We start from the raw sequence: 24,152 nt of genomic DNA on the forward strand, positions 1-24,152 counted from the left end.
TATGCCATTGCTTCCAGTCTTTAAGAGCCAGAGCAGAACCTACGACGTTCCCCTTTTCCTGCCTTGGCAACAGTGAAGGACAGAGATGGGGTCTCCCTCAGCCAGGATGCAGCTGCTGTAGAGCAAAGCTTCCGAGCCAGCCCATGTAGTACGCGTAGTACAAGCAAGAAATCAACTGTTGCCAACTGCAGCAACTAAGACTTGAGTCTGTCTCTTACCCCCACATACTCTAGCTTTCTGATACACACTGCATAAAGAAGTTTAGTCTTTCTCTACATCATCCCAATCCCCAGTTTTGAGAATGTTGTGCACAAAGTTGGGACTCAGGTTTATTAGCAAAATTTTTAAATATGGAATCAATTTCAGGATATCTTAAAGTGGGGGGCGGTCCAAAGTTTAGCAAAATAACCAAGTATTTTCAATGAGAAGATTTTAAAAATTGAAGTAGCTACACATAAAAAAAGGCTAAAATGGGGCGCCTGGGTGGCTCAGTGGGTTAAAGCCTCTGCCTTCAGCTCAGGTCATGATCTCGGGGTCCTGAGATAGAGCCCCAAGTCTGGCTCTCTGCTCAGCAGGGAACCTGCTTCCCTTCCTCTCTCTCTGCCTGCCTCTCTGCCTACTTGTCATCTCTGAGGTCTATCAAATGAATAAATAAAATCATAAAAAAAAGGGCTAAAATATGTAGCACAGTATAAAAACGACAGCATGCTATCACTCCCCTATTTACCCAAAACAAATCCTTCCTCTACTTCCTCACCCTGCTGGGGCCCACAAATGGGCCTCAGGTGGGATTCCAAAGAACACCACAGGTCATCACTCCCAATCCACTGGGGCTGGCCCTCAGTGTGAAATCTATCTGCCCTCTCTAGTGGTTCTGTATCATCATTCTCACACTCGGGAAAACCCAAGCCCCAGAGATAAACTGGCTGCCCACAGTGGTGCAGACTACTGGCTGCTTCTGGAGCGTTCACTCCCTCCCTCACCAACAACTCTCCATCCACTCTGGGCAGCCATGCACTCAGCTAAAGGACTACGTTCCCAGCCTCCTTTGCACCACACACGGCCATATGACTAGGCTCCAACCAATTACAAACAAGCTGAACCACGTGGTACTTCTTACAAGAGCATTTTGAAGACAGGAATTGCGCCCTGGGTCTACTCTCCCTCCATTCTACTTCAATGGACGTGGATGTAATGAGTAGTCCTCTAGGAGCCATCATGGAATCTGAGGGCAAAGGCCACATCCTAGAGATGTCCGGGCAGAGAGATAACATCAATGGAGTCACTGGTGATCTCGCAGCGCAGGGACGCCACACCAGCGCTAGTGCCTACCCTCCGGGCTTTGATGGGAGAGAAATAAACCTTCCTATCCAAGTCACTGTTAAAGGCAAACCTACGCTAGGCCCAGGAATATAACCCAGGTATCCTGACACAAGAGTCCATAAACCTCCAGATATGTAGAAGGTATCTGTAGAAGTCAAGAAAGTAAAATCGTATCTTTTGAAAGCTGAAAACCATAATTGTTTTTTTCCATTACATATTATCTAATTATAGTCTGAGCTACACTGTGACAGCTACATTTTTATTTTTATTTTTTTAAAAATTTTTTTTAATGATTTTATTTATTTATTTGAGAGAGAGAGAGAGAGCATGAGAGGAGAGAGGTCAGTGGGAGAAGCAGACTCCTGAGCAGGGAGCCCGATGTGGGACTTGATCCCAGGACTCCAGGATCATGACCTGAGCCGAAGGCAGTCGCTTAACCAACTGAGCCACCCAGGCGCCCTACATTTTTAAATACCATTTAAATTCCCCAATAATAAAAATCCACTTCTATTTCAAAATACCTTACTGAAATGAGGGGCAAAGGTTAGGGGCAGCCTCATTCAACTATCTCAGTAAAAGAAGCTGGAAAACAATAATGATTTTTATCATTTTGTATCTCCAATAGTTTTTGGTTTTACAGTTTCTTAATTCACAAAATCATCTGCTTCCATTTTATACCGATACATAACAAACCACCACAAAATCTAGCAGATTAAAACAACCACCATTTTATTTACTCATAATTTTGCAAAATGGAAGGTACGCAGCTGGCTGGTTCCTCTGCTAGTTTTACCGGTGGTCACTTTTGTAGCTGCACTCAACAAGGAATTTGACAACGGGCTGAACTCAGCTGGGACACTGGCAACTGGGCCTCTCTTTTTCACTGTAGTCCAGAATCCCCGCCTGTACACATGGTCTCTCCAGCAGGGCAGGACCTACCTTCCTACATGGTGACTGGGGCTCCCAAGCAGGCAAGAGTTAGAGTTCCTGGCCTTCTTAAAGCCTAGGCCCCAAACTATCACAGTGCCATTTTTGCTGCATTCTGCTGGTTAAAGTGAGTCACAGGGCTAGACAAGACACATGAGGAGGTGACCATACAACAGCATAAGTCCCAGCAGGCATGGTTCACTAGGGATCACCAACATAATAGACTACCTTCTCTCCCAGCATTTACTGTGCAGGTTAAGATCCTGATGCATGATCTATAGCATGCTATCACCTCTCTGAGGCTCAGCTACCAGCAAAATGAGGGGTTAGATGAAGTGTTCTTAGAATGCTCATCTGGTTTTCCCATTTTATGAGTCTCTAAGTATGTAAGAGACTGATATGAGAAAAACTTGGCCATACCAACCAAATTCAACCTTGGCAGAACAATTAGATGGATGAGAGCTTTAAGGTTAAAAAAATATAATTAGTTCTTTAAAATTTATTTTATATCTAACTGGGTGCTTACTCCAGACATGTGGTATATGCCACTAGGATCCCCAAGATCAGGAAATCAAGGAAGTTATTTGTTTGTTGCTAGGCTCCACTAAAAGATGGAATTAACAAAATCACACACACTTCCTATGACCTCTGGCTATGCCGCTCCTAATGTAAATGATTACATGGAAATGTAAAGATTAAAATTGACTCAGGGGGCGCCTGGGTGGTTCAGTGGGTTAAGCCTCTGTCTTCAGCTTGGGTCATGATCTCAGGGTCCTGGGATCGAGCCCCACATCGGGCTCTCTGCTCAGCGGGAAGCCTGCTTCTCCCCTCTCTCTGCCTGCCTCTCTGCCTGTTTGTGATCTGTCAAATAAATAAATAAAATCTTACAAAAAAAAAAAAAAAAGACTCAGTATGAAAGACATAAATCATTTTAAAACCACCTAACAGGAAGTCTTAATTAGGAAGACCTACTAATAAAAACAGAGTCGGCAGAGTTGTAATATAAAAAGATCACTATGACCACATTCACAAGTTTGGACAATGAAAATTTTTTAATAATTCTGTAGTAACGGTACTATATATACAGCTTCGAGGGAACTGCTTTTTGTTGTTCTTCATGTGTTCCTCATAATAAGAAACATTCTATAGAGATTTCTGCTGACCTAGCTTTTTTATCTTTCTTTTTTGTCTTTATTAGGGACAGCTGTACAGAAAGGAAATCTTTATTGCCCCCCCACCCCCAATAACTACTACATTATTTTATGCCATGACATTTTTAGAGTGAGTTTGGCATCTCATTCCTTGTCTGTGACTAACAAGTTCTAGGATATCAGGCAAATACTTGATTGATGATAACTCATGAGAGCGGCAATAACAAATATTAACCAATTCTTATAACAGCACCTCCTAATAATGGCACTTAGTTTGTGCCAGACACTGTTCTAAATTCCACACATACATAAATTCACAACAATCCTAAACCAGGTGCGCTAGAATGTGCACTTTGCAGATGAGGCAACCAAGGCAGCAAACTGTCCAGTAACTTCCCAAGACCGAAGTTAGTGAGTAGTGGGACTTGGATTTGAATGCAGGCGACCTTGGGGCCAGAATCTGTACCCTGAATTTGGTTTTCTCATTTGTAAAACACGATTATGGTTTTAAGCTATTGGCTTTTTAAAAATTGCACAGAGGGGCCCCTGGGTGGCTCAGTCAGTCAAGCATCCAACTCTTGACTTTGGCTTGGATCATGATCTCAGGGTCATAGGATCGAGCCCTGCATCTAGTTCTGTGCTCAGCACAGAGCCTGCTTGGGACTCTTTCCCCTCTCCCTGCCAGCTCTCTAAAATAAATAAATAAACACTGCATAAATGTACATACAACATTATATACTCCACAGAAGTATTAATGATGCTATGTATTCTTCCAAATAATTTTCTCTACCCAAAATACATCCATAGTTTGGGGTTGTGTGCTCTTTACTAAATAGAGTTAGTACTAAACTTACTGCTTTGCAACTTTCAGAAGATTTTTCCTCAAGTCGACAAATATATCACAGACATTTTCCCACTTTGGTACTGACAGGTCCACCTCTCTGTCCTGAGAAAAACTTCCCGGCAGTCCACTGATAGGTGTTTTGCTGTAGCCAATCTCTATTCATTTTCTACTTGTCTCTGCTGCCATGAGCATCCTTGCACATACTTACTTGCCCATTTGTAGAAACATATTCTGATTTCCTTCCTCATTTTTATGGGCTTTCTTGGTCCCTTTCCACCCCACCATCATGTCCTAAGAGAAGTAAGCATCCTAATTCTTTTACTAAATTTAACACACCCTCCGCATTCTCAGCGATTTCAAGGAAGTTACATCTTTAATCACCTACCCTAATCAAGCTCCTAAACTTCAATGCTACACCGCCCAAACACCCCCAGATGTCTCTATCACCTCAACATCTATGGCAGGAACTTCAAAACTCCTCTTCTGCATTGACTGAAATCTCTCTTCTTTTCCATCCACTTTACCAACAATATACCATCTGCCTTGATCAACTCACACCATGACTATTGCAACAGGCTGTTAATCTCTGCCTCCAGGTAACTCCTCTCTTCATATTATTACCAGGGCAGCTTTCCTAAAATAATTGCCATCCAATAAACAAGTATTAGAGTACCGACATTCAACTGTATAAAATGCACAGAGAATACAAAATAATTTAATAACGTTTCTGTCCTCTGGAAGATGGCAAACATCTGCTTTTAAAACTTTAATTTAAAAAATAAAATAACCTGGGTATAAAGCAGGGGTTGAAGACCTGTAACTTGCTCGCGGTCCACAGATTAAACCTAACCCACAAGGTGTAGTCCCAAATAGTGTTTTAGATCTTAACTGAAGACATTTAAAAAGAGAATTCACGTAAAATTCCAAGTTCTCAGTCTCTGTTGAAAAACCAGAATATCTAGGGGCGCCTGGGTGGCTCAGTCAGTTAGGCAGCTGCCTTCGGCTCGGGTCATGATCGCAAGGTCCTGGGATCGAGCCCCACATCAGGCTCCCTGCTCAGCGGAGAACCTGCTTCTCCCTCTCCCTCTGCCTGCTGCTCTGCCTACTTATACTTTCTCTCCGTCTCTCTAATAAATAAATAACATCCTTAACAGAAAGAAAGAAAAAGAACAGACAGACCAGAATATCTAAAAGCAACATCTGACAGTCTCACGTGGCAACTATCAGGCAGAACACTCTCATTTGCACCTGAGCAAGGCATAGATTCCTAGAACCCTTCAGGCTTTTTTTACTCACCATTTTTCCCCCAACTCAAGGCCTTAAGTTATGTCAGCTGTCATTCAGGATCTTACAAGCTGCATGTAATCATTTAAATTACCTACCTGGTCCCTGTAAACAGTTTATAACCCCTGCACTACAAAGCCCGAACTCATTAGCCTGGCATTCAAGGACCATCATGGCACGGCCCCAAATCCCACATTAAGCCTCTGTTCTAGTCACACTCCACCAAGAAAACACGTTTTACACTTCCCGCCTCAATAATTTCACTCACACTGCTGCCCCAGAACACTCTCTAACTTTCTCACTGCACTTAGCTAAATCTTATCAATTGTTCAAGTTCTAACTCAAGTACTGCTTCCTCCAAATCTTTGCAGACCCCTCTTGGCCACAGCGAACCTTCTTCCAGAGTTGACTGTCCACCCCCAACATACACTTAACACTTACATGCTCTTTGAATAAAACATGCCAAATGAAAGATCTAAAAAGTTATAGAACAGTACTTCCCGGACTTCTGAAGCAATTTCAGCATTTGTGTATCATACATAGTTACTGCGATCACAAAATTAGCAGCAAAAGCAAAGTCAAACAATTTTCCCATCTTTTACATGGGACTTTTTCCTAGACAAAGTGCAAAAAGAGCTGTGTCATTCCTGTTTCTCTTGTGTTCCTAAGTCCTTCAAATTCTGCGAAGAGAGAGACTGACACTTCCCATCACAAATTCAGAATTGGTCTTTCCACTAAATTTTCACACTAACCACAAACACACATTTATATGCAGGCCACCACCAGAGAGAGAGAGAGAGAGAGAGAGAAAGAAAAGAAAAAGAAATTGTCCCTATTTCACTCCATAACTTTTGCAACTCACACTGCCAAGAAATTCTGAAAATAGACACTGTAGCACAAACATGATAAAGACAATTTTTTAAAAAGAGGAAGAAGGGATTAATCAGCTTGCTGAAATTAAAAGACGGGCCAAAACAATAAAGCAAAAAAGGAGAAATACACACACACACACACACACACACACACACACACACAGAGGCTGGTAAGTTTATTCTATATCAGCTAAAAAATTATGTTCGGTCCAAACATCTCGTGGATTAAAAAATGTATCAAATGGATACAAAAATGTATCCAAGGTATCTCACACCTCTCCACGAGACAAAAGCATAGACAGCATCTAATATTAACTGTAACTAAAAACTGACCATTTTTGTTTTGGAAATGAGGTTTCATGGAAGCCCCTCAGTCATATCTGCAAGTGGCTTAAGGAAACGTCATTGAACAATCACTATCTACCCAAAGGAAATCTGACTGTGGCCTGGAGAATACCATGTAGTTTTGCAAAAAGGTGGGGGAAAGGGGAAGGGTAGAGTAGTGTGTTTGTCACCCTGCAAATGGCCTAAAGATCTGGCATGGCAGAATTAACTGAGACAGTAGGAAAATGTATTAAACCGCTATTTTCAGAATGGGAAAAGAAACGATTCTGATACTTTTAAGTGTTTACGTAATAACAACCAATATGCTGAACATAAAATTGTAAGACTAACAACATATTCCCAAAGACTAGAGACTCCATGAATAAGACCAACAGGACAACAGCGGACCAACTACAGTGAGGTCAGGTTGGAGAACAGCCGCCCTAACAGGTGAAAGGCTACCATTCCTGGACCAGCTTTTCGATGTTCAAGTACATTAAAACATTCCAATGCCTATTAAGTGCCAGATACCAGTATTGCCAAAATTTCCATGTACCTAAATCTCTTAAAAAATAAGAAAAATAATTACTATCATACAAGTTACAAATCTGCATTATCTCAAGAAGCATGAATAATAGTGGTATCCTCCAACTGTAAACTATTGCTTTACGAAACTGCATATATTGCAATGCAATACACCTTTTTATTACTTATTTCAAATTCACAGCTATGGAAATGAGGTTTTGTTGGGGGAGGGACCTTACAAATATAGAATAGCAACAGTCATCGGCTGCAGAGCCATTTTTTTGCTGTCCCTTGTATGACATCACTGGTTGTGCCCAATTTTCTACAACGGTAAGGCTCAAGGTGGCTTTCTAATAACAGTAATTGCTCTCTGAAAAGAAAGTGGTTCAGAATATAAAGAGGTATGGGGTGTTTTTGTTTTTGTGCTTTGTTTTGTTTTTTTCAAAAAGAGTCAAGGATAGTGCCTCAGAAATCCTATCCTCACCACCTGCTTCACCACCCCCACACCCACACCCACCCCATCCCTAACATTAACTTTGTTGACTTGGTAAAAAAAAAAAAAAAAATGGTAGAATGGTTGTCTTCCCAATTTAGTAATGTGAATATATATTCCAAGGAATATATATTCCAAGAAGGAAAAATAAAAATCAAAGCTTTGGGGAAAGTTTCCTAAATATTAACAGAAAATTAGCCCTCTAGGTGCCTACTCTGTGGCAGGAGCTTCTTCACCAACGGAAAGACCTGTACCTCTGATAAAGAATATAAGCTATTCCAAATAACCAATTAGATAGTCCTTACTGTTAAGGAGAACTTTGAAACAATGTAATTTCAAACATGTAAATTTCATTTTTGACTTCACATTTGGGCAACAGGAAATCCTTATTTATATACCTACTTTTCAAACTTGGCTATAACTTCAGTTTAAAATTCTCAATTTTAGTAAACAATTTTAAGATAACAATACTTAACCAAAACTAGTAACTATATAGCCTATGCTTTTTAAACATAATAAGATAAAAATTATCTAACAGTATAAAACAAGAAAATGCTAAATTTACTTACCTATTAAAAATTCAAACTCAAAGAAAGTATAATTAGCAGTGCATGGTTACCCTCTTTTTCTAAATCCAAAGACAAACACACAAACACACTTTTAAGCAGTGTCATAAGACATTTTCTCTAGCACAAAACAACCCACTTACTGACCATCTAAATAACATGCACAATTTAAAAACTTGTATCTCCACTGCATTTCACAAAAAAAAAAATTAATTTTCATTCCTTAGGTAATTACTTGCAATCCCCTGTAATTTTAGCATTTGCAAACCTAATCTACATTTGGTACACTGCAGTTTCACTTTCAGGATCTTCACTACCCAACTGCAGGGTCTTTTCTGCATGCATCCCCAACACTGTATAGAGAAACACAATTGAAAGCCCTCCGATTTGCTTTCCAGCTCACATATTAGTTTCCACTTACATGTTTCTAAAACAAGCAGAGTCCACTCCATTCAAAAGGCACACCAAATTTTTTTAAAATTCACTAAAAAGTTTGGAATCATCAAAGTTACCACTAAATTTCGTGTGAGGAATGCTGTACCAGTTCTGAAATCCAAGAAAAAACACTCTCCTAAGACTCAGAATTGTACTAAACATGTGTAGAAATTTTCAAATTTCTCAAAGGAGTACTTTTTCTTTATACATAAAATGAGATAAAAATAATACAGAGGTAATACCCCAATCCAACCTTTCTTCCGGTGCACCCAGAGGTTGCACTAATACAAATGAACTCACTTCGATCTCAGGGGAGCTATGCATGTGTGTTTGGCCTGTGGGTTTGTGTGTTTGCTTGTGTGTGTGCGCGCTCGTGCACTTGCATGTGTATGGGTGAGGGGTGTGACAAATAGGTCTACACCTCCTAGGGTAGGAACTTTAAATCTAGAATATACATTAACCCCAAATTAATACTGAGAAAGAAACCAAGAAGGAATAGTCAAAACGGGAAGCAATTAACTTAAAACCCTAATACGGCTGGACATGCGTTGCTTTAAAGGATACAAAAAAGTGACAAAGTTTAAAGTTACTTAAAACTCCATCTTCCTTCTCCAAATTCACTCAATAGGGGAATAATAAAGGCATTTTTACACCAGACGTTTCATTACAATCCTCGCCAGTGGCATAATAAACCGCAACTTTGTATCACAAAGAAGCCAGTGCAATAATGTATACATGTCCTGTCCTTGTTTCTCTCACGATTTGTCATAGGTAGGTAAGAGCTGGAAATAAAACATGGAGGCAAGCAAGTTAAAGGGCCTGAATCATTTTCACAGTAAAAGGAGAGCAAAGCAAAAAAGGAGAACTGCAGCCGGGGCTCCATGGGTTTGCCACAACCCTGCCCTCCTCTGCCTCGGTGAACCCTACTACTTTGACTATGTATCGCCAAACATACCACTAATATTACTGAACCAGTGCGCCCGAACGACAACAACAAAACACCAGGCTCTCCACGAGCGTGCCGCTCTCCGGCGCGTCCCCGTGCACCCTTCCACTCCCGACAGTTCAATGAGACGATCCTAGCATGAAATGAGTAAGCAACACACGCCATTCTACAACTTCCGAAGGCGTTCGCAGGTCTCCCCGAGCACCCTCCGGAGCCACGAGCGCGGGGCGGCTCCCCGGCACCGAAACCGGTTTCTTAGCTTCCAGGCCAAGTGGCCACAGAACCATTTTCCAAAAAGGCATTCCCGGTCCTCGAGTAACCCCAGTCTAAGTCCTCGTGCCCGCAGGAAACCCAACGAAAGCCCTGGCCGAGCCGGTACCGGCTCCGAGCGACGACTCCGAGGGAAGTTCGGCAGCACTCGCATCTGTCTTCTCCCTGCACAAACGTGCTCTCGCTACTCGGCCTGCTGCGGGGATCCTGGCTCCGCTTCCAAAACTTCTGCACGCTCCGGCCGCAGCCGCGCGACCTCCCAGCAGCCGAGCTCCCCGGCGCCGGGCAGTGCGGGTCGGGGGGGGGGTTGAGGGGGAGGAAGAAGTCGGGCGACTTCCTAATATATCATTAAAGGACGAAAGCTCAGGTTCGGGGGCACGAAAAGTTAAAGGGGCAGCAGGCTGACAAAGAGGGGCGGCGCGAGCTCCTCCCGTGCCCTTGTCCCCCAGCGAAGCCGGCGGGGCGACCACCTGGCCCCGGCGCTTTGACAGCTCCGCGAGTGTCCCGCAGCGGACCGCTTTGTAGTTGACAATGCGCTCGCCCGGGGACGACCTGGGCGCGCTCCGCCGTGGGTTTCTGCAGTGACCCAGCTAGGCCGAGGGGAATCGACGAGAAATTTCTCCGAAGGCAGAAGCACCAAAAAAAGCCGGCGCCAGGGCCAAACTAAAAAGTAAAGTGTGGCGGCGGCGGCGGCGGCGGCGCGGGCCGTCGGAGCCCCGCCGGGCGGAGTGAGGTGCGGGCGCCCGCGGGAGGCCGGGCCGGGCGGCCGCGCAGGGGGCGCGGGGCGCGGGGCGGGCGGGCGCCCGGGGCCGGAGCCGCGCGGCCGGCGGGCCCCACCCCCACCCCGCGGGGGCGGCCGGGGGCGCGCGGGGGCAGGGGGCCGGGCGCGCCGGTGACAGCTCCGGCCCGGCGCCGCGGCTGGCTCCCGGCCTGGCTCCCTCACACTCAACTTACTTCTTTCTGGCTCTCTGGAAAGGGGAAGCGCCATCTTTGCGAGGCCGGCCCCGAGGTCTTTTGTCTGCGGCTGCGGGGCTCGGGGCCGGGGCTCCGGGCTCCTCGGGGGGTGGTGGCGGCGGCTGCGGCTGCTCCGCGCTCTTGTCCTCCTCCGACGACATCCTAGTCACCAGGAAAGACACATGGATCCCGGTCCTCCTCCTGGGGGGCTCCTCCCGCCGCCGCCGCCGCGGCCGCCGCCGCCGCTGCTGCTCGGGTTCCTCCTCCCCGGCTCAGCCTCTCGCATTTCCCGCAGCCCCGGGAGCAGCAGCAGGTACCGGGAGAGGCGGCAACATGGAGCGAGCAGGACACGCACTCACACACATACGCGCGGGCGCGCGCACCTCGGCGCGCAGGGGCCGGGCGGGGGGCGGGGGGCGGCGGGCGGGGCGCGGGCGGGAGGGAGGGGCCGGCCGGCCGGGCGGGAGGTGCGGGCGGCGGCGGCGGCGGCGGCGGCGGCGGCGGCGGGCGGGGCGCGGGCGGGGGCCGGGCGGTGCGGGCGGGCGGGTGCGGGGCGGGGCGGGGCGACTGAGGGGGTGCGGGAGGCGCCGGCCGGGGCTGCGCCCACGCCCCTCCCCCAGCGCCCGCGGGAGGGAGGAGAAAGGGGCCGCGGCGCGGGGGGCGGCGGGCCCGCGGGGGGCGGCGGGGGGCGGCGGGGGGCGGCGGGGGGCGGGGGGTCGCGGCCCCGCCGGCCGCCCCTCCCCCGCGCGGGCCGCGTCAGGCCGGGCGGCGGCGGCGAAGTTTTGACAGCTGCTCCAGTTGTTGTGGTGGGTTCCGGGCTGCGCGAGCGCCGGCCCCTCAGCGCCCGCGCCCGCCCTCCCGGGCCGGGGAGGAGGAAGTTTTGCGGGTGTGCGTGTACCACACACAGACACACACACACGACGGTGGCCGTCGCGCGAGGGCCGCGCCGGGTCTCCCCCGGGCGCCCCGCACCACAGACCTCTCAAACTCGCCGCCGTCTCGCCCACACACGGCCGCCGCGGCGCCCCCGCCCCCTCCCCCACTCCTCGGCCCCACCGCCCCCCGCGCGCCGCCGCTGCCACTCACAGGGCTCGCTCCGCGCATGCGCCGCTCGCGGATGCGCCGCCGCCGCTGACCTCACCGCCCCTCCCCCGCCCCCGCTCCCTCCGCCCGCCTCCCCCCACCCCCCCCCACCCCGTCCCCCGCCCTTCCCTCTCCTTCTCTGACGCGGCCGCCGGGGCTGCGCCTAGGCTCCGGCTCCGGCTCCGGCTCCGGCTCCGGCTCGGGAGAGCGCCAAGCTGCGGAAGCGGCGATCCGGGATCGGGGTCCAGGGCCGGCGCGGCGCGCGCCGGGGGAAGAGGAGGGCCGCGGGGGCGCTCCGACCGCGCCGGGGCTGCCCGCGAGCCGCCGGCCCCCTCACCCCGCCCCGGGCGCCGCCGCGCCGCCCCCGCGCGCCCACCCGCCCGGCGGCCCGAGCTCGGAGCCCACGGGCGCTCCCGCCGCCGTCGCGGACGCGGGGTGCGGCGCGAGTTCGCCGCGATCCGACCCCGGGGAGAGTTTGGTGACGAGAACGTCCTTTTCAAACGGGCCAGAAAGGGCTCCTCGAGCTGTCAGACAAAAAGCGGTGACAGGTCGGGAGCGGCACGCCGAGCGCCGCGCGCGCCAGCCGGAGCCCCACGACCGGGGCCGGGCGCTGTGTGGGGACGCCCCGGAGGGCGGGGGTCTCCGAGCCCCCGCGGCGCTTGGCTGGCCTCGGGAGAACGGGCGCGGGGGGGGGCGCTCCCCGGGGCGGGGGGAGAGACGGCCGCCCCCGGGAGCCTGGGGGCGCCCTCTCCGGCGGGGGGCGACCCTTCCTGCTTTCCCTCCCACTCGCGGCCGCGCTGCGTGCGGACCCGGCGGCACCTGCGGAAGCGCCGGGACGCGCCGCGCAGTCGGGGCTGCCCTCCCGCCGGCACGCGGGCGCCCCCGGGCTGGGCCCCGCGCCGTCCCCGCTGCGCCGTGCGCGGCTCCGGCGGTGGGTCCCGGCTTCCCGGCCGGGCTGCTCCCCTCCCTGCCTCCCGAGCGCCCGCGCGTGAACTTTGAATTGTGCTCCTCTCCGGGCAAAGTATACACAGTGTCATTTCCAGAGCCGGTTCTCGCTAAAAGCAGCTCTTTGAAATGGCTGAAACGAGGACTGTAATAAGACAGTCGTTGGGATTCCTGCGGGGTTCAATCCCTGCTGGCTTGGTTCAAGTTTACTAAATTTACAGCAACAGGAATTCTGAGATCGGGGCGAAGCTGACTTGGTGAATGCAAACCATAAATTAAGTGTCGGACTATGAGAAATTCGACACATATATGCCTAATGGTGAATTATGAAGCCGTGTATGTACAGTCTTTTCATTACTTTTTCTCCTGCACATTACACTTTCAAAAATCGGATTATTGATCCAAATGTTTATCTGTGTTCATTAATGAGATTAGAGCAGTCATGTCCGGCTCTGAGTTTCACATGCACAAAATTACTTATCAGGGTAATTTACTTCAGTCTATTTCTTCAGCACTGGGGAGAATTTAAAAGTCAGTATGTGCAAACTGCAAGTCACTCCTACTGGAGAGAAGTTTTAAAAGGAAACAACTAGGGACTGAACAGAAAAGTGGGTGGAATGGAGGAAAACGTAAGAAATGGGTTTGTGCACTGATGCTTCTGGAAAGAAAAGATGATGGATAGTAAGCCCAGCCTTGAATCTCCCTTCCTTTGGCTGCTGTGAGCATACAAGCAGTTGGGATCTGTTGAAATAGGATAGCAGGCTTGTCGGCCTGAAGTGATCATGGGCAGAGGAAGGATTCAGGGGCACCTGGGTGGCTCAGTGGGTTAAAGCCTCTGCCTTGGGGTGCCTGGGTGGCTCAGTGGGTTAAAGCCTCTGCCTTTGGCTCAGGTCATGATCCCAGGGTCCTGCAATCAAGCCCCACATCAGGCTCTCTGCTGGACGGGGAGCCTCCTTCCTCCTCTCTCTCTGCCTATCTCCTCTGCCTACTTGTGATCTCTGTCTCTCAAATAAATAAATAAAAATAAAAAAAAAAAAAAAAAGAAGAAGAAGAAGAAGAAGAAGGATTCTAAGAATACCTGTTTAACATAAAGGTCCACCAAACGTTCTTGCATGTCCAGGATCCAAATTTTGGAGCTCTGAGACCACAATGGCAAAAAGCCAGGAGTCATGTACCTGAAGTTACTCAAAATTATAAGATCAGAAAGGCATAAGTGTCTAGAAGCACCAAATGCAAAAAGAAAATTTTTTCTAAAAAACCTACTTTTTCAAAAGTACACATGTAGGCATTTTTATTTTTTTATTTTTTTTAAGATTTTATTTATTTGTCAGAGAGTGAGCACAAGCAGACAGAGTGGCACGCAGAGGCAGAGGGAGAAGTAGGCTCCCTGCTGAGCAAGAAGTCCAATGTGGGACTCCATCCCAGGACGCTGGGATCATGACCCGAGCGGAAGGCAGCCGCTTAACCAACTGAGCCCCCCAAGTGTCCCACATGTAGGCATTTTTAAAACATGATAGATATGTACCAAAATGTTAACAGCAATAATCTCTGAAGGTCTGGATCACAAGGGACTTTCACTTTCTATATTACATTTTTCTACAATGTTTGAATCTTTCAGAGCACATGCAGTATAATAAATACGTATTAAATATTTAGAATGTGGTTTGGGGGGTGAGGATTGTTATCTACACCAAAGAAAAAGCAACGTCTCGTGGAACTAAGCAAAATAAGAACCTCAAAGTATCTAGCAAAAAACTGATGATAAATTAAAATTCACAGTACAGTGCCCATTCTTACTAATTGGAGGCCTAATGTCATTGATAGGGCCTTTATTTAGAGTTTGTTTTGCTTTGTTTTAGTGAATGTAAAATATTAGTCTCTCCCATACGTTCAGTATAAATTGTCTCCCTCTCTCTCCCTCTCTCTTTTCTTTCCCCTATGAAGTCTTAAACTCCTCAGCGTTTGTTAGGAACCAAACTTACAGTTGTAGAGGACCACTGAAAACCTAAATTCTAGATCTTCTGATCTTTATGTTCATATTTTTACTGTTAAAGTTACACTTTAAAAAGTTGCAGTCATAGGCTATCAATTTTTGTCCTTTTTCAATGAAAAAAGGTTTTAAAAATTCCAGGGCACGTGGCTGACCCAGTCAGTAGAGCATGTAACTCTTGATCTCAGGGTTGTGAGTTTGAGCCCCATGTTATGTGTAGCAATTGCTTAAAAAATAAAAATTCAAAAGAAAGTCAATCATTTAACTTTAGTTCATATTTAGTCCACAGTGTGTTTTTAGCTTTGGAAATTCTTATTGCTTTACATGAGTTATTTCAGTAATGCATACCATGTACCTGCTGGACAGAAAAATTAAAGAAACTGAGAAATAATTAAACAGAACATTCACCTTCAAAAATAATTTGTGTAGGGACACTTGGTGGCTCAGTGGGTTAAAGCCTCTGCCTTCGGCTCAGGTCATGATCTCAGGGTCCTAGGATTGAGCCCCACATCAGGCTCTCTGCTCAGCAGGGAACCTGCTTCCCCCTCTTTCTCTCTCTCTGCCTGCCTCTCCGCACTTGTGATTTCTGTCTGTCAAATAAATAAAATCTTAAAGAAATAATCATAATTTGTGATGAGTGTGGGGCAAAGTAGGTGTTGGGCAGCACACTTCATATAGATAGAAATCTTGCCCTCCAGGGGTCTATGCTTTAAGCCTGGCACTACTTAGCAAGATAAACACAAAAGGGGCAAGCTGGTAACTGAAAAATAAACATGGGAAAACATACAAATAGAAAGATTAAATATTTACATCCATTGTGTACAAGACCATAGTTTTAATAGAAACGCATCTGGGCATATTGGGGGAAGGGCAGAGGTGGAGAAGTCAGCAGACAACTATGTCTGTTTAGAAGAGGGATATAAAAACATCGTGCCAGCCAGTGTTATAAACTAGAAACCCTACCCCAGCGTCCCCAGCGCCCCCCCCCACACTGTTAAGTTCCTCTCCTTTATTGATGATACAAGACTACTACTGCATTAGTTTCCCAGGACTACCAGAAGCTGGGGGCTTAAAACAACAGAAATTTACCCATTCACAGTTCTGGTAGCCAGATGTCCCAAATCAAGGTGTTGGAAAGACTGATTCCTTGTGGTAGGCTCTAAGGAAGAATTTGATCTATGCCTCTCAGCTTCTAGTGGTTGCCCACAGTCCCTGGTGACCTCAGCTGCAGAGGTATCACTCCCAAGGCCATCTTCCCTCCACATCTCTGTGTCCTCACATGATGTTCTCTGTGTATGTGTCTCTCCGCTTCTTGTATGGACACTAGTCCTATTGGAATAAGAATGCACCCTACTACAGTATGACCTCATCTTAATTAAGTGCATCTGCAACAATCTTATTTCCAAATAAGGTCACATTCTGAGGTTTGGGGAAGGATGTGAATGTTGAGGGGACAACATTCAACCCGATTTAGCTACCAAACAGCCTATCTTGGTGCCTACACATCTTAGCAGATCAAATGTATATTAATTTTTTAAGTATATTTAATGGGTTAACTGCATGCAAAGTTTTCTGGGCACAAGATATTCACATTTATTTTATACCTAATCAATTTATCTGTAGGATAAATAAAATTCAAGCAAATTTAACAGTGACAGTGTTCACATAGTAGTAAGTAAAATTGTGATTTAATACTTCCTTAGTCAGTTTGATCTATATAAAGGTAGGTCAAAAAATTTCGATCCAAAATGTACGGTTTGGAGCCTGTTTCCAAGATCAAAGACAAAGAGCAGATCCTCACTTTCCCTGTGCCGTGAGGCAAAATGGACAAAGACACCACAACGTAAAAACATGTACCTTTACGATGGAAATGTAACTCAAGAGTCCCACCCATCTCTCTTCATGTTGAAATCTAAATTCCTTGGCATGGCCCCCTAAGCCTGCTGCTCCCCGGCCAAAGTGTCCATCCCCTCTCCCTGCCCTCCTTCTTCCTCACAGTGAGCTCCAGCCTTCAGAACTACCTTTGGTGGACTACAAACTTCACTGGGCTGTCCCGACTCCCTTCCTATCTCACGGGCCAGTCTCTGCTTCTTTAGATGTGACTTCCATCCCTGACCACGGCTCTCCCCATGACAATGACTCTGTGTTCCCCCCAGACCCCCATGCTTCTACAACACCCGTGCTTTCCCCATCACAGCTCTCAAGGCCTGGAATGTATCCCACCCTACGCCCTTGTAGAGACGGCCGCCCTTGTCTGCCTCACTCATCTTTGATCTCTATAATTTAGCAGCAGCTCAATAAATAGTTGTGGAGTACGTGAAATAAGTGGGGAACCATAGGTGAAGTCTAAGAGAAAGAGCTAAGATAATGGCTTACAGGAGTGTTTATTTCCCTCCCCATACGTCCACCAGGAGTGTTTACTTCTTAAAAAGAAATTGTATCTTTATAACAATGTAAACATGCATACTTTGCTATATTTTGTGTCAGCTGTTACATTTCTATAAAGAAACCCCACTCCTCATCTTTGCTTCTATACCCAACATTTATTATACGATACTCTTCTCAGGGTCACTAGCTTCCAGAAGCCTGGGTATGGAGGCTCATGCCTCTTCCCAAAGGAGTCTCCAAAATCAAAAGAGGTCAGAAGAGTCCACGGTCTCCAGACAGCATAACATCTCCCTAGAAACATTTCTTCCCTTCAATATAATGTTGAGGGGGAAATGATAACAGAATAAATTACACAATATGTATCATACAGTCCACTTACGGAAAACCAGAAATCCGTAACAGGCTAGGAATGAATATATGTGCAAGGTAATAATGTTCATCAAAATGCCAACAGTTATTATCTGAGCTGGAATTCCAAATGACACTGGCTTTCTTTGTATTTTTCTTTTTAACTTTTATAATGAATAGCTATTATTTTTACAAAAGCAATCAAGTTGTTTTTCAAAGAAAAAGTTTTTTCCTCCAAAATTATCTCCATTTTAGCCTTAATTATATTTCAGTCTCACAGAATTTTTTTTTTCATTTTTTCTTGCTATCATCTTGTCTGTGGAAATATTAAAACAATGCCCACCATACAATCATGACTCCTGACTGGTCTAATCAGCTTCAGAGCTCTTTTTCATTTCTCCCCCTTGGGGACAGCTGCTATTAAACAAAGTAAAAAGGGTTTTTCCAAACAAAACCAAATGGTAATGCTCTGTCTTTCTCCTACACTTTTTTTTTTTTTTTTAAGGATTTTGTTTATTTATTTGACAGGGAGAGACACACCCATACAGAGAGAGAGGGGGGGAGAACACAAGCAGGGGAACGGGAGAGGGAGAAGCAGACTCTCCACTGAGCAGGGAGCCCGATGCCGGGCTCGATCCCAGGACCCTGGGATCATGACCTGAGCTGAAGGCAGACACTTAACCAAATGAGCCCCCCAGGCACGCTCCCCGCCCCCCACTCTTAATAATCCTGGTCCCTTCCAGCTGGCGCTCTGCCCCATGCCTACAGAAGTGGTATTCCTGTGGTGCAAATCTCTTCCCCTTCGTGGTGTCCATGTTCCTGTTCTTTTGTAGTCCTCATTCCGTTGAACATAGTAGGTGCTCAATAAAGATTTATTACACTAAAAAAGGAGTCATCGTTACCCCACTAGGCTCTATTTGAGGAAAGGAGGGGGGAGAGAGACAGCCGGGAAGGAGGGCTAGAAGGAGGGCTACTGGAAGGAAAGAACCGAATTTCTGGGGATTGAGGGTAAGACTTGAGGGGCCTAAATTCATTCCCTGTGGTTTTCTACCTTTCCCAGCACTGGGAGGCTAGTGACCGTGCACTGCGCTACGAACATTTCTATTCATTTTTTCTGTAGGCTGTCAGCATTTTTCCCTCCCTTGTCTTGACCTGCCTTTGCCAGCTCCGTGACATCGTTGTCCCCGGAAGGAGGAGCATCACACACCTGCAACCCGAAAGACAAACAGACCAATAAACACCGGAAAGAACCTGGTGGGTAGCACCAGCACCAGCGGAGAAGGTGGCCAAAGCCGCCAGGGCGGACAGATAACAACCGAGCTGGTAGTACCTGGCCCTTCCCGAGGAAGTAAAACAAAAGCCCGCTTCCCCACTCAAAGACGACGACCCACAGGGCGGGAGCCACAGCTTCGTCAGGAATTTGAAGCAGGTGGGATTTTCACTTGCTTTCCTCTCCACGGTCTCCCAAGGTGAAATGAAACTCTGGGCCCCGGCGCACGCCTGTGTCCCTCATCTGCCATTTGACCTGGCCCGACTTCTGCCTGCTCGCACGCGCCCACCCTCCACTCCAAGCATCCTTCTGTGACCTCATTCCCTGCCCCCTGGTTCCAGGGGCCGTTCTGTGACTTCATCACGGTCGTGTCCGTCTCAGCCCGGGAGCTTCAGAGGCCCCGCAGGCCCGTTCCTTGCAGATCAGTCTGGGGAGTGGAGGAGGGCTGGGCTCTCAGCAGCTCGTCCCTGCACGCGATCCTGGAGCGCCCACTTCTCCAGAGCCCGGCTGGGAGGGCATTCGGCTCCTTTCTCCACTGACCCCCCAAGAAGCGTCTGTCCGAGATCCGCGGCCCGGGCGCCCCCCTCCCCCGGCCCCTGCAGCGCCTGGGCGGGCGGGCGGGGCGGGCTCCCGCACTCGGCAGGCGATGGCCGGCAGAGCCACCTCGGCGCCACCGCAGCTGCCCGAGCGCCTGGCGCCCGGGCGGCGGCGGCGCGCGAGGAGCCCGGGAGCGCCGGAGAGGCACCTGCTCGGCAGCGTGCCCGCGGCGCAGACCCTGGCCAGAGTCATCCGGCCTTGCTACGGCCCCCACGGGCGGCAGAAGCTCCTGGTCACCGCCGGAGGAAGCACGGTGTTCACGGGCTACGCCGCGGCCATCCTCCGGGCCCTGGAGCTGGAGCACCCGGCCGCGCGGCTCCTGCGCGAAGCGGCCCACGCGCAGGCGGAGGGCCCCGGCGACGGCGCGGCCTTCGTGGTTCTGCTGGCGGAAGCCCTGCTCCGACAGGCCGAGCACCTGCTGCGCGCCGGCCTGCCCCGCTCCCAGCTGCGCCAGGCCTACGCCGCGGCCACCGCCGAGACCCTGGCCCTGCTGCCCTCCCTGTCCATCCGCTCCCTGGGGCCCTTGGAAGACCCCTTTTGGGCCCTCTATTCAGTGATGAACACCCACGCCGCGCCGCAGATGGACTACTTGGCCAAGCTGGTGGCCCACGCGTGCTGGGCCACCAAGGAGCTGGACGGTAGCTTCCACGGCGAGCGCGTGGGGGTGTGCACCCTGCGAGGGGGGAGGCTGGAGGACTCGTGCCTGCTCCCGGGGCTGGCCTTGAGCGCGAGCCCCTGCGGGCAGGTGACCACGGTGCTGAGCGGCGCCAGGGTGGCCCTCTTTGTCTGCACCTTTGGTCCTGCCAGCCCCCAGGCTCCGGCGACGGCCCGTCTCTCTAGTCCCGAGGACCTCACTAAATTCGGGAGAGGAAATGAACAGTTGATAGACAAGCAAGTAGCCCAGCTGGCCAAAGCCTGTATTAATGTGGCGGTGGTTTGGGGGGACATCGATGAGAAGACGCTGGCACGGGCTGACAGGTACGGCATCATGGTGATTCAGGCCAGGGCCCAGAGGGATGTGGTTTACCTGAGCCGGGTGCTGGACACGCCTCTGATGCCCTACCTTCTTCCTCCGCTGCGGCCGGGAAAGTGCCAGAGGGTGTACGCGCAGGAGCTGGGGGAAGGTCTGGCTGTAGTGTTCGAATGGGAATCTTCAGGTACCCCTGCCCTCACCTTGGTCCTCAGGGGGGCCACAGCGGAGGGGCTAAAGAGTGCGGAGCAGGCTGTGTACCACGGCATCGACGCCTACGCCCAGCTGTGCCAGGACCCCAGACTGCTCCCGGGCGCGGGGGCCGCCGAGATGGCTCTGGCAAAAATACTGTCAGAAAAAGGAAGCCGACTGGAAGGGCCTCACGGCCCCGCCTTCCTAGCATTTGCACAGGCCCTTCAGTCTCTTCCGGAGACCTTGGCCGAGAACGCAGGCTTGGTGGTCTCAGAGGTCATGGCGGAGCTGAGCGGCGCCCACCAAGCTGGGAACTTGCTGGCAGGCGTGGGGGCTGAGGGGATAATAAACGTGGCGGAGGGAGAGGTGTGGGACACCCTAGTAGCCAAAGCCCATGGACTTCGAGTGGTGGCTGATGTGGTTCTCCAGCTCGTGAGTGTAGATGAAATCCTAGTGGCCGAGAGAAGTCCCGCCAATCAGCAGGGCTTGAATCCTGTTCCTAAGAAGGCCAGGGAACGGCCGTCTCCGTGAAAAAGTCAACTCCAACGCTTAAGTAGCAACATCCTCAATAAAAAGCGGATCGCCAAGGAAGGCACAATCCCCCCCAAAAAGAATGTTTGCCGCATGTATTCCCTCTGTGCTTGGTACTATCAGAGTCGGTGTCTTTCGATGAACGCAGCAGAAAGGACCACAAGATAAAAGTCCTTTTCATTGATTTATTTCCTTTCAGATTCTTGACTTTTTTCAGTTCCTATCTCTCGGTCATATTCTGTTCCTCCAATAAGAGCAGGATTCAATTCTACCAAAGATTTTTAAATTGAGTACCTGGGCTTGGGGGATGCAAAAAAAAAAAAAAAAAAAAAAGGGAGAGGAACCTCTTTCTGACTGCTTGAGTTATCCCCACACGATGTCCTAATAAATGTGAATTTCTGTCCAGATGTCATGTTGGCAATCTGAGAACGTCAGTTCCAGCTCACAGGGGCGGCTGCGCATTCCTGTTGTGATTATTTGAGAAAAGAAGGGAATGTTACTCTAAGGCAGGGAAGGAGGAGAAAAGGAGGCGGCGGTGGCGGCGAAAGGAAAATGAGCCAGCAGGCAGAAATCAAATAAAATAAATTCTTGGCATGGATAACAGAATAACACACACCTTAGAAGTGCATTAAGGTTGTTGTGTAGGTGAGAACTGGGGAGCCCCTGGCACCAGGATAACCCCAGTAGGGCTACGATTAGGGGTGGAGGCCCCTGGGCGTTGAAGAGGGAGTTCGAGTGGAGCTGGGAGCAGAACAGCACATTATTACCCAAGCCTTTTCCACTTTAACCATCCAAGTTATTCTGCCTCCGGGAAAAGAGCAGAACCTAGGGACAGAACCTAGACGATGGGAAGGTGCAATCTCTTACAATCATTAAAAAAAAAAAAATGCTTTAAGTATCTGGCAAGAGAACCAGACTCAAGAAACGAATGTCTTATAGTGGGCATATTAGCTTCAACAAAGCAAAACAAATGTGCAAAGATTCCTTTAAAACTTGGAAGCAGTGGGCGCCTGGGTGGCTCAGTTGGTTGAGCGACTGCCTTCGGCTCAGGTCATGATCCCGAACTTCCAGGATCGAGTCCCGCATCGGGCTCCCAGCTCCTTGGGGAGTCTGCTTCTCCCTCTGACCTTCTTCCCTCTCATGCTCTCTCTCACTCATTCTCCCTCAAATAAATAAATAAAATCTTAAAAAAAAAAAAAACTTGGAAGCAGTGAAGTTGTGAAAAGCGGTTGGTGAACAAAAGATGGGAAATGGAAATGTACAGAACCGTACTCACCATTTCTCATTTAAGAGATATAAAACATCCTTGGTGTGTCTTTCCTTGTTTTGTCACCATCATTATATTTTAGTGAATATAATTAAGTGCTTTCATAGTTCCCCCCTGCCTTCAAGTTCGGTATTGTTCTCATAGTCTCAAATTCCGTAACAGTGATGATGCTAGAAATAGCTAAATTTTTAAAGCAGTTCAAACACATTTTATATACACTTTATCTAATCATTAAGACAAACATATGAGAAAGGAGCTTGTTTAACTTTCAGTTGCAAGAACTTTAGGAAAAAAGTAATTGACCAAAGTCACATCGTACATAGAAGAGGAAAATCCATTCTCTCATTTGTTGTTTTATCACCCAATCTTACATTCCTCTTGGGATGTTTTCAGAGCTATCACCCCTATGATTACAAAGAAAGAATGTCTCAAAAGGCCTTTTGAAAATTCACAATGTGTTTTTTAAATCAGACAAAAAGCCTTGTTTATTTTCTATAAAAGATGGCCCTTGCTCACAGAGAACATTTTAGTTATACATCCAAGACATATGTAATCCAAACAATGTAAGATCTTGTATTTTAAAAATCCTAAGTTTGATATACAGGGGATTTTTCGATGATTTATTTGGGGAGACATCATATTATAGCAATAACATCTCCTTTGCTCCTGGACAGATACACAGAGACACACAGAGACACACATACACCATTTGCATACATGTAAATACAAGTTAAAATGATCGAGGATAGTTTTAAAAGGGACAAAGAAAGGGACAGCAGACACAAATTTAACCGGCATATGCTGAGAACTTTGAGGGCAAAAACACCTGGCCCAAACTTGTACCTTGAGGAGACAGAATTCAGGCATCTTATGGGATGTGCCGGGAAGGGCCTGGAGCTCTGGCTGCTCAGGCCCCTGAACCGCCTGGGTGTCCATCTATCCCAAGACCGCCGGGTCAGCGCTTCAAATTCTGTGAACTGCCGAGTATCCTTCCAAAGAGTGAGCCAGACTTGCTTTCTCCTTGCTTTCCCCTTCTTGTAACTGAAAAAGCATTAGCAGCTCTGGAAGGGAAGGAAACGTCCGTCATAGGACAGGAAAGGTGACCACAAGGGCAGCTGGTAGACCGGGCTTAGGGAAGAGAGCAGAGTGGGGAGTTCACCATGAGCTCAAAGCGCTTGTATGGAGCCCCTCTTAGCTTCAGTTGAGGACGCATCCTTCTCTCCCACCTGCCTCGAGCTCTTGCTACCCAACGTGTGATCCCTGAACCAGGAATAGATCACCAATGTGGAAGCCCAGTCCTACCTGCCCCCCCAGACCTACTATGTTCGAATTTGCACCATAACACGGGCTCCAAGGGATGGGGTGCATATTAAAGTTTTGGAAGTGCTGATTTAAGCAATAACCCCGTTTAGCTCTAGCTTGATTATACTTGAGTATCCTCTTAATATCTTAATATCGTAATATTATATCCTCTTAATATCTGTTCTGTTTAAGGGTTAAAATATATGACTCGGCAAGTTGTTTCTTTTCTCCTGCTGACTCTGGAGAAGTTCACCAGCATTAGACCTCAGTTTTACTGGATCCCAGTCCTGCTTCCAAGGTTACAAGATCAAGGGTCTCAAGTTTTCCAAAGGCCCACAGAGTTGGCTACATATTT

The 24,152-nt window shown here is 48.5% G+C and overlaps 2 protein-coding genes across 11 annotated transcripts in view; one reads left to right on the forward strand and one right to left on the reverse strand.

Moving 5' to 3' along the window:
• Positions 1-11,929, reverse strand: part of KMT2C (lysine methyltransferase 2C) — a 273,727-nt gene extending 261,798 nt beyond the window's left edge. For 9 of the 10 annotated variants that reach the window (XM_080818343.1, XM_080818351.1, XM_080818346.1 and 6 more), the window contains exon 1: positions 10,915-11,312. In XM_080818343.1, the coding sequence (XP_080674469.1) occupies positions 10,915-11,075 (161 nt within the window). In that variant the 5' untranslated portion in view covers positions 11,076-11,312. Of the gene's footprint in view, positions 1-10,914; positions 11,313-11,893 lie in introns of those variants that run through there. The other variant, XM_080818342.1, reaches the window with a different exon arrangement.
• A 7,655-nt stretch (positions 11,930-19,584) lies between these two features.
• CCT8L2 (chaperonin containing TCP1 subunit 8 like 2) lies at positions 19,585-21,228 on the forward strand (the record flags this gene model as incomplete). The annotated part of the gene is made up of 1 exon (XM_080818574.1): positions 19,585-21,228. The coding sequence occupies one exon, from the start codon at positions 19,585-19,587 to the stop codon at positions 21,226-21,228; it is 1,644 nt and encodes a 547-aa protein (XP_080674700.1).
• Positions 21,229-24,152: the final 2,924 nt, after the last annotated feature.

The sequence above is a fragment of the Martes martes genome (genome assembly GCF_963455335.1).
Source record: "Martes martes genome assembly, chromosome: 11".
NCBI classification, from domain to species: Eukaryota; Metazoa; Chordata; class Mammalia; order Carnivora; family Mustelidae; genus Martes; species Martes martes.